Source organism: Rana temporaria, chromosome 5 (assembly GCF_905171775.1).
Source record: "Rana temporaria chromosome 5, aRanTem1.1, whole genome shotgun sequence".
NCBI lineage: Eukaryota > Metazoa > Chordata > Amphibia > Anura > Ranidae > Rana > Rana temporaria.
Genome location: NC_053493.1, coordinates 128,878,980 through 128,891,445, shown reverse-complemented (window position 1 = coordinate 128,891,445; position 12,466 = coordinate 128,878,980). Strand labels below are relative to the sequence as shown.

Here is a 12,466-nt window from a genome sequence, read left to right as displayed (position 1 = left end):
ATTCTTAACTATCCTAGAAAGTTCTAGAGGGCTCTAGAAAGAAAGTTCCTGAAAGTGTATTGCAGAATGTTCCAGAAAGAATATTGCTTATGTTTTGAAAGGATGGGAACGCCACACCAGCTTTTCAGGGGCTCAGCACCCCTCCTTTATCGGGGCTAAAAACAGGATAATGCAGGCACTTGGATTGGAAAAGAATGTTCCGCAAAGAATATTGCAGAAAGTTCAAGAATGTTCTGGAAAGTTCTAGAATGTTTCAGAAAAAATATTGCAGAAAGAAAAGGAGGGAAGTTGGAATTGTACTGGGGGCACAATGAGAGGGACGTAACAAAGATTTGTTCTGGGGATAAGAGGATTTGTGCTAGGAGGGGGATTCGGGGAGAGGAATTTTGTGCTGTGAAGGGGAATTTGGGATGGGGGAGGTTTTATGCTGGAAGAAGGGATGGAGGAGGGGATTTGTGCTAGGTGGAAGGATTGGGGGGGACAAAGATTTATGCTGGGAAGGGGAAATTGCACTGGGAAGAGGGGGATTTTTTGCATTCTTGGTTAAGAACAATTTTGGTTTGCAAAGGAAATTTCTTCTTAGGGGGGGAGTGTGCAGATTAGTGCTGTGTCCCGACACTGCTGGTGACATTCTGCTAGGCAATCTAACATGTGAAAAGGCACAGCTCCAGTAAAGGTTGCAGAACATTACAGTAAATGAAAAAAGCCGGCAGAAGCAATGTTCTGTAAATTTTAGGACTGTGCAGAGGCTTTTTGCTTACTTTGCATTCAATAGTAAAAGATCAGTTGTGATTGTGTGCTGTTTCAGGTCACTTTGGATCATCTGTTGCCTCATATTTTATATTCCTAAGATGGATGTATGGGGTGAATCTCGTTCTCTTTGGCCTAATATTTGGACTTGTTGTAATTCCAGAGGTAAGTAATATTTCTAATACTGTTTAATATTTGGGGCTAAAAAACAGTAGACCTGCTATGTTTTGATAGTCAGGCATGAATAGTATAGATCAATGTAATATTGCACAAAACAACATTTGTTAAAATGAATAGCGAAACAGTTTTAGGGGATGCCATGTCCTAGACCCCAGGGATTTTGGAATAAAGTTTTTGCCCTACAGAGACGGGTACCTGGAGTCTCAATCCCCACATTCAGCCCTATTGAATGAGCCACGCGAGAAAGTTTCCCATGCTTCTCGGAGACTGATATTCTTTATCTTCTTGGCAGCTGAATTAACCATCACTAGATCATGTAAAAAGACTTCAGTCTCATGGATCATGACCCATGAAAAACTCCCAGTATCCTTCAAGATACAGGAAAACACTTTGAGATCATATGGAGCCAATAGGCACGCTATGTGTATTGACCTCTAAGTCCCTTACCATTTTGGGCTTCATATTGGTTTGCCCACACAGTCCTCTGGGAGCTCTCCTTCTCTCATCTCCCCCCTTCTTTGTCCTCCTTCCTTACCGTTCTTTCCTCTGTCTCGTTTGTTAATTGTGATATAAGCCAACAATGGCGATACAGTCCTTCAGTACATTTATGAGCCTTATGGTGATCGCTTTTTCATTTTCTGTGGATTCTGTTTGTCTCCAGAGCCACTTTAGTCAATCTTATTAGTGCAATGGTGGAACTACTATTACATTAATGTTGCTTTTGCTTGTTATAACAATCTTTCTTACTATGTATTCTACTGTAAATCTTTAATAAAAACATTGAAAGTAAAAATTAATAGCGCTGGGGGCCTCAAACCCCTAGATACTAATTATCAACCTTAATGCAACCCACCTCACAAGGGGGCCTGGCCTTCACAGACTGCTACAAATACTTTATGGCTACACTTTTAGTCTAGGCTGCCTGGTGGTTAAACCCTGCTAACCCTGCCACCTTGTTAGAAGCTGCAGTGGTCCGCTCTCTAGAAACCCTTAAGTTCCTTTTATTCAGAGGCCCCCAGGATACCTACCCTCTCACACCCTCTATGACCACCACCCTACGAGCATGGCAGGCAGGTCTAGCACTTGAAGGTTATTCTAAATTTGCTGTTCCCTCTAGCTCCCGCTTGTGGCTTAACCCTACTTTATCCCATTTCTGTATGCTCCTGAAGCCTAGTGCTGGGACTAAGTATGGCATTAGTACTCCCAAGTCAGCCACTCCTTGCTTCTGCTACCCCAACTTTCCACAGCATATAATGTGCCTGTTAGTTACGTATTCCGCTACCTACAGCTCTCCCCACATTCATTGTCGTCCAGTCAACTTTGGAGGAGGTTCTCCAAATACAGTGTGTTTTGCAAAACCCACGTCTCGTTTATACTCTCACCTCTTGTTGGTCTCCTCACAAGCCCTGAATTGACTTAGAGCCTGGTGGCAGCGTGACATACCAGACCTGGACAATGATGATTGGGAGGATATTTGGGACCTTCCTTTTCGGTCTTTGGTGTCCTTACAATTCAAAGTCGCTCATACTGTAGAGCTTACCTCGCTCCCTACAGACTTCATAAGACACAGTCCTTTCACCCGCCAGAGTGTTGGCGATACGGAGATCCCTTGGGTATTTTCTGCCACATATTCTGGTCTTGTCCTGTAGTGTTGAGCAGAATATGCCATATTCGATTTCGCGATATATCTCGAATATATATTCGAATATTCGAGATATATTCGCTAAATTCGAATATTCGTGATATTTTATCGAAATTAATTGATTGCGATTTTTCGCTATTGCGAATGCGAAAATAATTGCGATTTTTTAATAACTGCGGTAGGAGCGCTCTGATTGGCTTAGAATATTCGTGATATTTTATCGAAATATCGCAACATGCGAATGCGATATTTATTGCGGAATTTCGAGATATGCTGGAGGAGCGCTCTGATTGGCTCAGAATATTCGTGATATTTTATCGAAATATCGCAACATGCGAATGCGATATTTATTGCGGAATTTCGAGATATGCTGGAGGAGCGCTCTGATTGGCTCAGAATATTCGTGATATTTTATCGAAATATCGCAACATGCGAATGCGATATTTATTGCGCAATTTCGAGATATGCTGGAGGAGCGCTCTGATTGGCTCAGAATATTCCTGATATTTTATCGAAATATCGCAACATGCGAATGCGAAATTGATTGCAGATATTTCGAAAACTGCTGTAGCAGCACTCTGAAATCGAATATGTATGATATTTTAACCAAAAAACATATTGCGATTGCGATTTTTCGATCGCGCATGCGCAATTGCGCGAACAACACGCGACCATTTCCTGGAGCCTTGCCAGTTTCCAACTTATGATCGCAGCGCAATCACACAGCAACATGGTTGGAAGCAATTTCACTAAGTCTGAGGAAAAGTTGCTGATTTGTGTAAGTATTTTGACCACTGTTATTTCATCATCTTCAACTGCATTTTAGTCTAGTTTAAAAGTTAGTATATATGATCAGATATTAGTATTTCACAAAAAATGTGTCTCCTGCTTTTACAAAACTACAAGTCCCAGCATGCCTGGACAGCTGCAGACACCCTGGTTGGCAAATGTGTATTTAGGCACTTTTCCTTGTTATTTAGCATAATGAATTTAACATTTTATTGGACATAGGACGTATGCGAACGTCCTGACTTCAGTGTCCTCAAGGCCCAAGGACGTTCGAATACATATTGCCCTTTAGATGTTGCAGAACTACAACTTCCAGCATGCCTGGGAATGCTGGCACTTCTAGTATTGTAAGTTCTGCAGGCCCCCGTTTTTCAGGCCTTTATGCACGGGTCTCTAAACTGTGGCACCCTAGATGCAGCAAAAGTAAAATTCTTAGCATGCACTGACAGACCGTGGCTGATGGGAGTAGTAGTTTTGCAACAGCTGGAGGTGGACTGGTCTTGAAACCCAGAGTTAGGTAACAAACCCGTAGTGTTTTGCAACCATCCTGCCTCCAGCTGTTTTTTTCCTGTTGAAAAGCCTGTGGCGTGCAAAACACAACCCAAAAACTCCACCCGGTGCAAGAAAAAATTTGCACACACCTAAAGACTGACATCACAAAAAACTGCGGCGGTTGCATACGTCAGTGGTCCTCCGAAAAGGTCCCGTCTCTGACCCCCCGGGGCGTTAGGCTCCTGACAGGGAAAAGAGTTACTGTGGTCCATACAGCCGAAGCCATATGGACCCATCTCGGTCCAAGCAGCGCAATCAACACGCGAACAACACGCGACCATTTCCTGGACCCTTGCCAGTTTCCAACTTTTTGATCGCAACGCAATCGCAGAGCAAGATGGTTGGAAGTAATTTCACTGTATCTGAGGAAAATTTGCTAATTTGTGTAAGTATTTCGACCACTGTTATTTCATTATCTTCAACTGCATTTCAGTCTAGTTTAAAAGTTAGTATATATGATCAGATATTAGTATTTCACAAAAAATGTGTCTCCTGCTTTTACAAAACTACAAGTCCCAGCATGCCTGGACAGCTGCAGACACCCTGGTTGGCAAATGTGTATTTAGGCACTTTTCCTTGTTATTTAGCATAATGAATTTAACATTTTATTGGACATAGGACGTATGCGAACGTCCTGACTTCAGTGTCCTCAAGGCCCAAGGACGTTCGAATACATATTGCCCTTTAGATGTTGCAGAACTACAACTTCCAGCATGCCTGGTAATGCTGGCACTTCTAGTATTGTAAGTTCTGCAGGCCCCCGTTTTTCAGGCCTTTATGCACGGGTCTCTAAACTGTGGCACCCTAGATGCAGCAAAAGTAAAATTCTTAGCATGCACTGACAGACCGTGGCTGATGGGAGTAGTAGTTTTGCAACAGCTGGAGGTGGACTGGTCTTGAAACCCAGAGTTAGGTAACAAACCCGTAGTGTTTTGCAACCATTCTGCCTCCAGCTGTTTTTTTCCTGTTGAAAAGCCTGTGGCGTGCAAAACACAACCCAAAAACTCCACCCGGATGCAGTGAAAAATGTGCACACACCTAAAGAGTGACATCACAAAAAACTGTGACGGGTACATACGTCAGTGGCCCTCCGAAAAGGTCCCGTCTCTGACCCCCGGGGCGTTAGGCTCCTGACAGGGAAAAGAGTTAGCAACGCATATCTCCCCTATACGTGTATCCTGTGTTGTTAATAATATATTCATAATTATGCAAATGATAATGGCTGCTATATTTATGCAAAAAAGGTGGCGACCGAAATGGCAGGATATAAAATCTGTCATGTTACCCCTGTCATTGATTAATAAGGCGAGAATGCTTCCAATTGTTGAATAGCATACATTTACGTCATATATCCATAAGGCTGTCAACAGAAGTATTACAATATACTTTGTTCTTCATCTTGCAGAAGTTCCTGGAAACAGGATACGATAAGCTGCGGAGGCAGCCAGAGAAAAGGGCTGTGGTCAGCGCCCTAATCGCTGACTTTGGCGGCCAACACGACCACAATGCAATTGTGAAGAAGTGGTCTGACCTGAAGAGGCGCCAAATGGATCAGGTCAGACGTCTTCGGGCTAAATATCATCCAGGTAAGTTATTGTTGACAGTTATGTTTTTTTTTTAAAAAGTGTATTTTGTGCGTGAACTCGAAAGAGAGAGGAGCCGGCCTGCAGGAGTTGGGAGGCCTCCCCCAGAGGCAATCTGCCACCTTTCTCCATGCCCCGGTTGGCAATGGCGGGTGTGAGGGGGTCCTCCCAACCCAACCTCGCATAGCACACCCACCAGGGGCGGGGCTGAGACCACCAAACTCAATTCACAGGTAGCCGAGAGCGGGATCCGAACCCCTAGCTGCAGAGGTGAATCACTTGTCAGTGCAGTGGCAATCGCGTGGAGCCACCGCAGCTCCTTTGGTGACAGTTATGTAAGGTCATATGTAATTCATGTAAGGTCAGATGTTGTTAACCAAGATGCCATGTTGTGCTAACATATATCACCACCAGCCAAGGTATTCATAGTACTGTTGAAAAAAGACATGGGACAGCAGACAGGAACACAGAAGTTATGTGGGAACATAATTTTCCCATTGCTTTGCATGGGACTTTAAAGAAAAACCCCGACCATGGCAAGTGGGGGTGGGTAAGGTTTAAACCACCTATCCTATGTTTGTGGCTGACATATAAGTAACCTGTGTGCCAAGTTTCATATAAATATCTTTAGCCGTTTGTACGTGATGCTGGAACATACATACATACATTTATGCACACACACACGTTGAGTTTTATATATATAGATTACCACTAAATTCCTGTGTTAGGAGTGGGGTTGTTATAGTAATCCCGTGTGCTCCATCAGGCCCTTTTTTTAACATGAGATGGTCTGAACAAAACAAAGTAGACAAAAACAGCTCATTTTAACATGGTTGCATCCCAGCTCACGCTCAGTCCCCTGTAGTGCCCACAAGACCCTTTAATATAACATTGTCCCATTGGTTAACTGTCTATATAAATCAATTTGTATTCATATACAATACAGCAGAGTACACAGAATTTGCATACGTCATTAGAAAACATTTTTATAATATATGAACATTGTGTTATTATAGGAGCTCCAATGCCAGTTGTCCGCGCCAAGCGCAGAAGGCGCCAGGCCGATGAGGAGGAGGAGGAGGATGCGGCAGAGGAGGATGCGGCAGAGGAGGAGATGCATGAGGAGGAGCAGCCAGGGCCCTCCCACTCCCCAACCCCAGCTCCTGTTGAGGAGCAAGCTGAGGAGCTTCCCCCCCCCCACCACCCCAACTTCTCAAGCAGAAGAGCAGGAGGAAGAGAGCGGTCCTGTGAGCCTCATTCAGGAAGGTAAATATGTGCACAATGATTAATAACATTTCAACAACAAAATGTAGATATAAAAATGGACAACATATAAAGCGCACCTGTCAGATTGTAGAACCATAATATGGTATTGATGCTAGAAGTATACAGGTAGTGCATAATTATTAGGCAAGTTGTATTTTTTGAGGATTCATTTTATTATTGAACAACAACCATGTTCTCAATGAACCCCAAAAACTCATTAATATCAAAGCTGAATTTTTTTGGAAGTAGTTTTTAGTTTGTTTTTAGTGTTAGTTATTTTCGGGGGATATCTGTGTGTGCAGGTGACTACTATTACTGTGCAGAATTATTAGGCAACTTAACCAAAAAATAAATAGATAGCCATTTCAATGATTTATTTTTAACAGTGAAACCAATATAACATCTCAACATTCACAAATACACATTTCTGACATTTAAAAACAAAACAAAAACAAATCAGTGACCAATATAGCCACCTTTCTTTGCAAGGACACTCAAAAGCCTGACATCCATGGATTCTGTCAGTGTTTTGATCTGTTCACCATCAACATTGCGTGCAGCAGCAACCACAGCCTCCCAGACACTGTTCAGAGAGGTGTACTGTTTTCCCTCCTTGTAAATCCCACATTTGATGATGGACCACAGGTTCTCAATGGGGTTCAGATCAGGTGAACAAGGAGGCCATGTCATTACTTTTTTTTATTTAATACCCTTTCTTGCCAGCCACGCTGTGGAGTACTTTGACACGTGTGATGGAGCATTGTCCTGCATGAAAATCATGTTTTTCTTGAAGGATGGTGACTTTTTCCTGTACCACTGCTTGAAGAAGGTCTCTTCCATAATCTGGCAGTAGGACTGGGAGTTGAGCTTGACTCCATCCTCAATCCGAAAAGGCCCCACAAGCTCATCTTTGATGATACCAGCCAAAACCACTACTCCACCACCACCTTGCTGGCGTCTGAGTTGGACTGGAGCTCCCTGCCCTTTACCAATCCAGCCACGGGCTCTTCCATCTGGCCCATCAAGACTCACTCTCATTTCAGCAGTCCATAAAACCTTAGAAAAATCTTTCTTGAGATATTTATTGGCACAGTCTTGACGTTGCAGCTTGTGTGTCTTGTTCAGTGGTCATCGTCTTTCAGCCTTTCTTACCTTGGCCATGTCTCTGGGTATTGCACACCTTGTGCTTTTGGGCACCCCAGTGATGTTGCAGCTCTGAAATATGGCCAATCTTGTGGCAAGTGGCATCTTGGCAGCTGCACGCTTAACTTTTCTCAGTTCATGGGCAGTTATTTTGCACCTTTGTTTTTCCACACGCTTCTTTTGTTTGATGATCACGCTTCAGAAGCTTTGCAACTTTAAGAGTGCTGCATCCCTCTGCTAGATATCTCTCTATTTTGGACTTTTCAGAGTCTGTCAAATCCTTCTTTTGGCCAATTTTGCCAAAGAAAAGGAAATTGACTAATAATTATGCACACCTGATATAGAGTGTTGATGTCATTAGACCACACACCTTCTCATTACAGAGATGTACATTACCTAATATGCCTAATCTGTAGTAGGCTTTCGAGCCTATACAGCTTGGAGTAAGACAACATGCATAAAGAGGATGATGTGGTCCAAATACTCATTTGCCTAATAATTCTGCACTCCCGGGATGTGTTAGACACATAACAAGTGTATACACATGATAATGATTGATTAATAAGCAAAAAAAAATATTTATTTATTTGGTAACGTTATTTGAAATCCAAATGTTTTTTTATTATATCCTAAAAGCATCAAGAGATATGAGGAGGCAAAACAGACTCATCGAAAAGACGCACCAGAAGATCCTTCAAAACCAGCGGAAGATGAGCTACCTCACCCAACAAAATGCTCTGCTAGAGCAGCAGCTATCGGGTCAGATTGCGGAAATGCACCGCATTCAGAAACGGATTGAGAGCTATATTTAAATTTATTTTTGTATTAAAAAAACTTATTTTTTGGAAATATTTCATTTCTTTTTGAGATAGAGTTGTAGGTTTTTGAACACATCTAACTTCACATCAAACAAATCAACATCAACACATTTAACTTCATAATAAGCAAAAACATTTTATACTATTATTTTATTTAACATTAACCTAGGACAAACTAAAGCACACGACACAGACACGACGAACACAAAATAAACTGTTGAAAAATGAACATAACAAAAGCAACAATATATATATATATATACAAAGAGAGAGAGAGGGAGAGCAAGAAAGAGAGAGAATGCAGATGAGCTCTTGCAGTCAGCCCAATGGTTGCAGTATAAATGCCGCAAAACAGGGTTTAACATAAGGTTCATTGTTATAGTTACACTTGCTGTTTAGATCCGGTCTGGTAGTCCGGTCTGGTAGCTTGTAGCGGAGGCTGTTGGTGGATCCGCTGTGCCAGAGAGGTCATGAAGCTTTACTCAGCATGGAGGCAGCAGCAGGAGTATTAAAATATAATATAACTAGACAATGCATTTCCTGAGGAAAATGCGAGTGGGAATGCTGAATAGCTTAATTGGTGAGCCCCTTGCCAAAGACATTCATCATAACCACTACACTATCTTTAGGACACACAGCTTCTTTCTCTATCTGCAAAGTATAGAGTATGCTGACTTCCTGGTCGCCCCTCCCCCCTCAATAGGTTTCCCCTCCCCCCCAGGTCAGTGAGGAGGAATATTGCACTGAGGTCAGGAAAGTTATTTATGGAAAGAAATAACATTACAAACGCTTTTAATTCACAGATCTAATACATGATTTAAGCCTCCAAACAAAGCTTAATAAATCCTCAAACGTACATGCAATTGATACAACGACTACACCGTTTGAAATACACGGCCCTTGTAAACGCATCGATATGAAATTTATGTAGATAAACTTAAAAATGTGGCCATGTCTGCGATTTAGAAAAGAGCGTCTTTGTGAGTTCTGCAGCAACATTTTTTAGATAATTTCACATGAGAGTCTATGAGACATAATTTCTGGCTGTTGCTCCAAAAATTAAAACTAAAATACGTATCGCAGAATTGGTCACATTGCCATAAACCAGACAAGCATAGCTACGTTTTGATATAAAAATTGTGTATGAAAAGTAGATCTTGTGGGCGTGAGACCAATTTGTTTCCCCTTTTTGTAAAGATATTTTTAATTACAAAGATCTCCAATGTTAAGGTCACATGACAGACTCTAAATCCCCTCCATAGGATTACATTATAACCTATTGCATTTTTGTGAAAAATTCGCAAAACGTAAATTGCGTTTTCACCAAAAAATTGTAAACGATAACGATCTGAAAAGTCATAGCCGGATAGCTAAATATTTTGTGACCGCTTTAAAGTTTTTTCAGTGTCTGTGAGTGAAAGTATGAAGTAGCTGAAACTTTTGGCATGGCATGTGAATTCAAAGGGGAAAAGGATGTTCTCATTGACTTCAATGTTTAAAAAAAGGGTCTAAAAGCTTAAAATTTATAAAAGCGTAAAAAGTAGAAAAAAACTTGAAGAAGTCCCATCATTAGCTGAACGAGACGAACATTTTTACAGTTGAATGGTCTCAATAGCTGAAAGTATGCCGAAGTTACGCAGAACCAAAAAACGTAAGGAATAATAAGATTACTAAATTTACGGATATCAATACTGGAAATGTTTATTAAAGCATTCACACTAATTAAGATTAATACATTTACGGGTATCCATACTAGGAATGCTTATTAAAGCATTCCCACTAAGTATCACACAGGCATGATTTACAAGCAGTAGTGGTAATAGTAATACATAGCATAAAAACACTTGGGGAATACTTTACAGCATCAGTAGTGGTCATAGTAGTCAATAGTGTACCAAAAAATTGGGACACAGGTGTCTTGACTGAGCTGTAATAGTAGTAGTAGACATTGACAATACAGTGTCAAATCACTCGGGCAAGAGGTGCCATGATGAACAGCAGTCTTAATAAGAGTATATAGGGTGTGAAATAACTGCTGACTGGGCAGCAGAAGCAGCAGTAGTAGTATTAACAGTAGTAGTTGATACAGAGTCATATCACATGGGCAGGAGGTGCCATGATGAACAGCAGTAGGAATAGGAGTATATAGAGTGTCAAATAACTGCTGACATAGGTGTCTTGACTGGGCAGCAGCAGCAGCAGAAGCAGCAGCAGTAGTATTAACAGTAGTAGTTGATACAGAGTCATATCACATGGGCAGGAGGTGCCATGATGAACAGCAGTAGGAATAGGAGTATATAGAGTGTCAAATAACTGCTGACATAGGTGTCTTGACTGGGCAGCAGCAGCAGAAGCAGCAGTAGTAGTATTAACAGTAGTAGTTGATACAGAGTCATATCACATGGGCAGGAGGTGCCATGATGAACAGCAGTAGGAATAGGAGTATATAGAGTGTCAAATAACTGCTGACATAGGTGTCTTGACTGGGCAGCAGCAGCAGCAGAAGCAGCAGCAGTAGTATTAACAGTAGTAGTTGATACAGAGTCATATCACATGGGCAGGAGGTGCCATGATGAACAGCAGTAGGAATAGGAGTATATAGAGTGTCAAATAACTGCTGACATAGGTGTCTTGACTGGGCAGCAGCAGCAGCAGAAGCAGCAGCAGTAGTATTAACAGTAGTAGTTGATACAGAGTCATATCACATGGGCAGGAGGTGCCATGATGAACAGCAGTAGGAATAGGAGTATATAGAGTGTCAAATAACTGCTGACATAGGTGTCTTGACTGGGCAGCAGCAGCAGAAGCAGCAGTAGTATTAACAGTAGTAGTTGATACAGAGTCATATCACATGGGCAGGAGGTGCCATGATGAACAGCAGTAGGAATAGGAGTATATAGAGTGTCAAATAACTGCTGACATAGGTGTCTTGACTGGGCAGCAGCAGCAGAAGCAGCAGTAGTATTAACAGTAGTAGTTGATACAGAGTCATATCACATGGGCAGGAGGTGCCATGATGAACAGCAGTAGGAATAGGAGTATATAGAGTGTCAAATAACTGCTGACATAGGTGTCTTGACTGGGCAGCAGCAGCAGCAGAAGCAGCAGCAGTAGTATTAACAGTAGTAGTTGATACAGAGTCATATCACATGGGCAGGAGGTGCCATCATGAACAGCAGTAGGAATAGGAGTATATAGAGTGTCAAATAACTGCTGACATAGGTGTCTTGACTGGGCAGCAGCAGCAGAAGCAGCAGTAGTATTAACAGTAGTAGTTGATACAGAGTCATATCACATGGGCAGGAGGTGCCATGATGAACAGCAGTAGGAATAGGAGTATATAGAGTGTCAAATAACTGCTGACATAGGTGTCTTGACTGGGCAGCAGCAGCAGAAGCAGCAGCAGCAGTAGTATTAACAGTAGTAGTTGATACAGAGTCATATCACATGGGCAGGAGGTGCCATGATGAACAGCAGTAGGAATAGGAGTATATAGAGTGTCAAATAACTGCTGACATAGGTGTATTGACTGGGCGGCAGCAGCAGCAGCAGCAGAAGCAGCAGTAGTAGTATTAACAGTAGTAGTTGATACAGAGTCATATCACATGGGCAGGAGGTGCCATGATGAACAGCAGTAGGAATAAGAGTATATAGAGTGTTAAACAACTGCTGACATAGGTGTATTGACTGGGCGGCAGCAGCAGCTGAAGCAGCAGTAGTAGTATTAACAGTAGTAGTTGATA

At 42.0% G+C, this 12,466-nt stretch overlaps 1 protein-coding gene across 1 annotated transcript in view; it reads left to right on the top strand.

Annotated features, from left to right (window-relative positions):
- TMC2 (transmembrane channel like 2) overlaps positions 1–12,466 on the top strand; it is a 170,149-nt gene that overhangs the window by 37,194 nt on the left and 120,489 nt on the right. Inside the window, exon 5 of the mRNA XM_040354395.1 lies at positions 809–915. Coding sequence (XP_040210329.1) covers positions 809–915 — 107 coding nt within the window. The remainder of the gene's footprint in view (positions 1–808; positions 916–12,466) is intronic.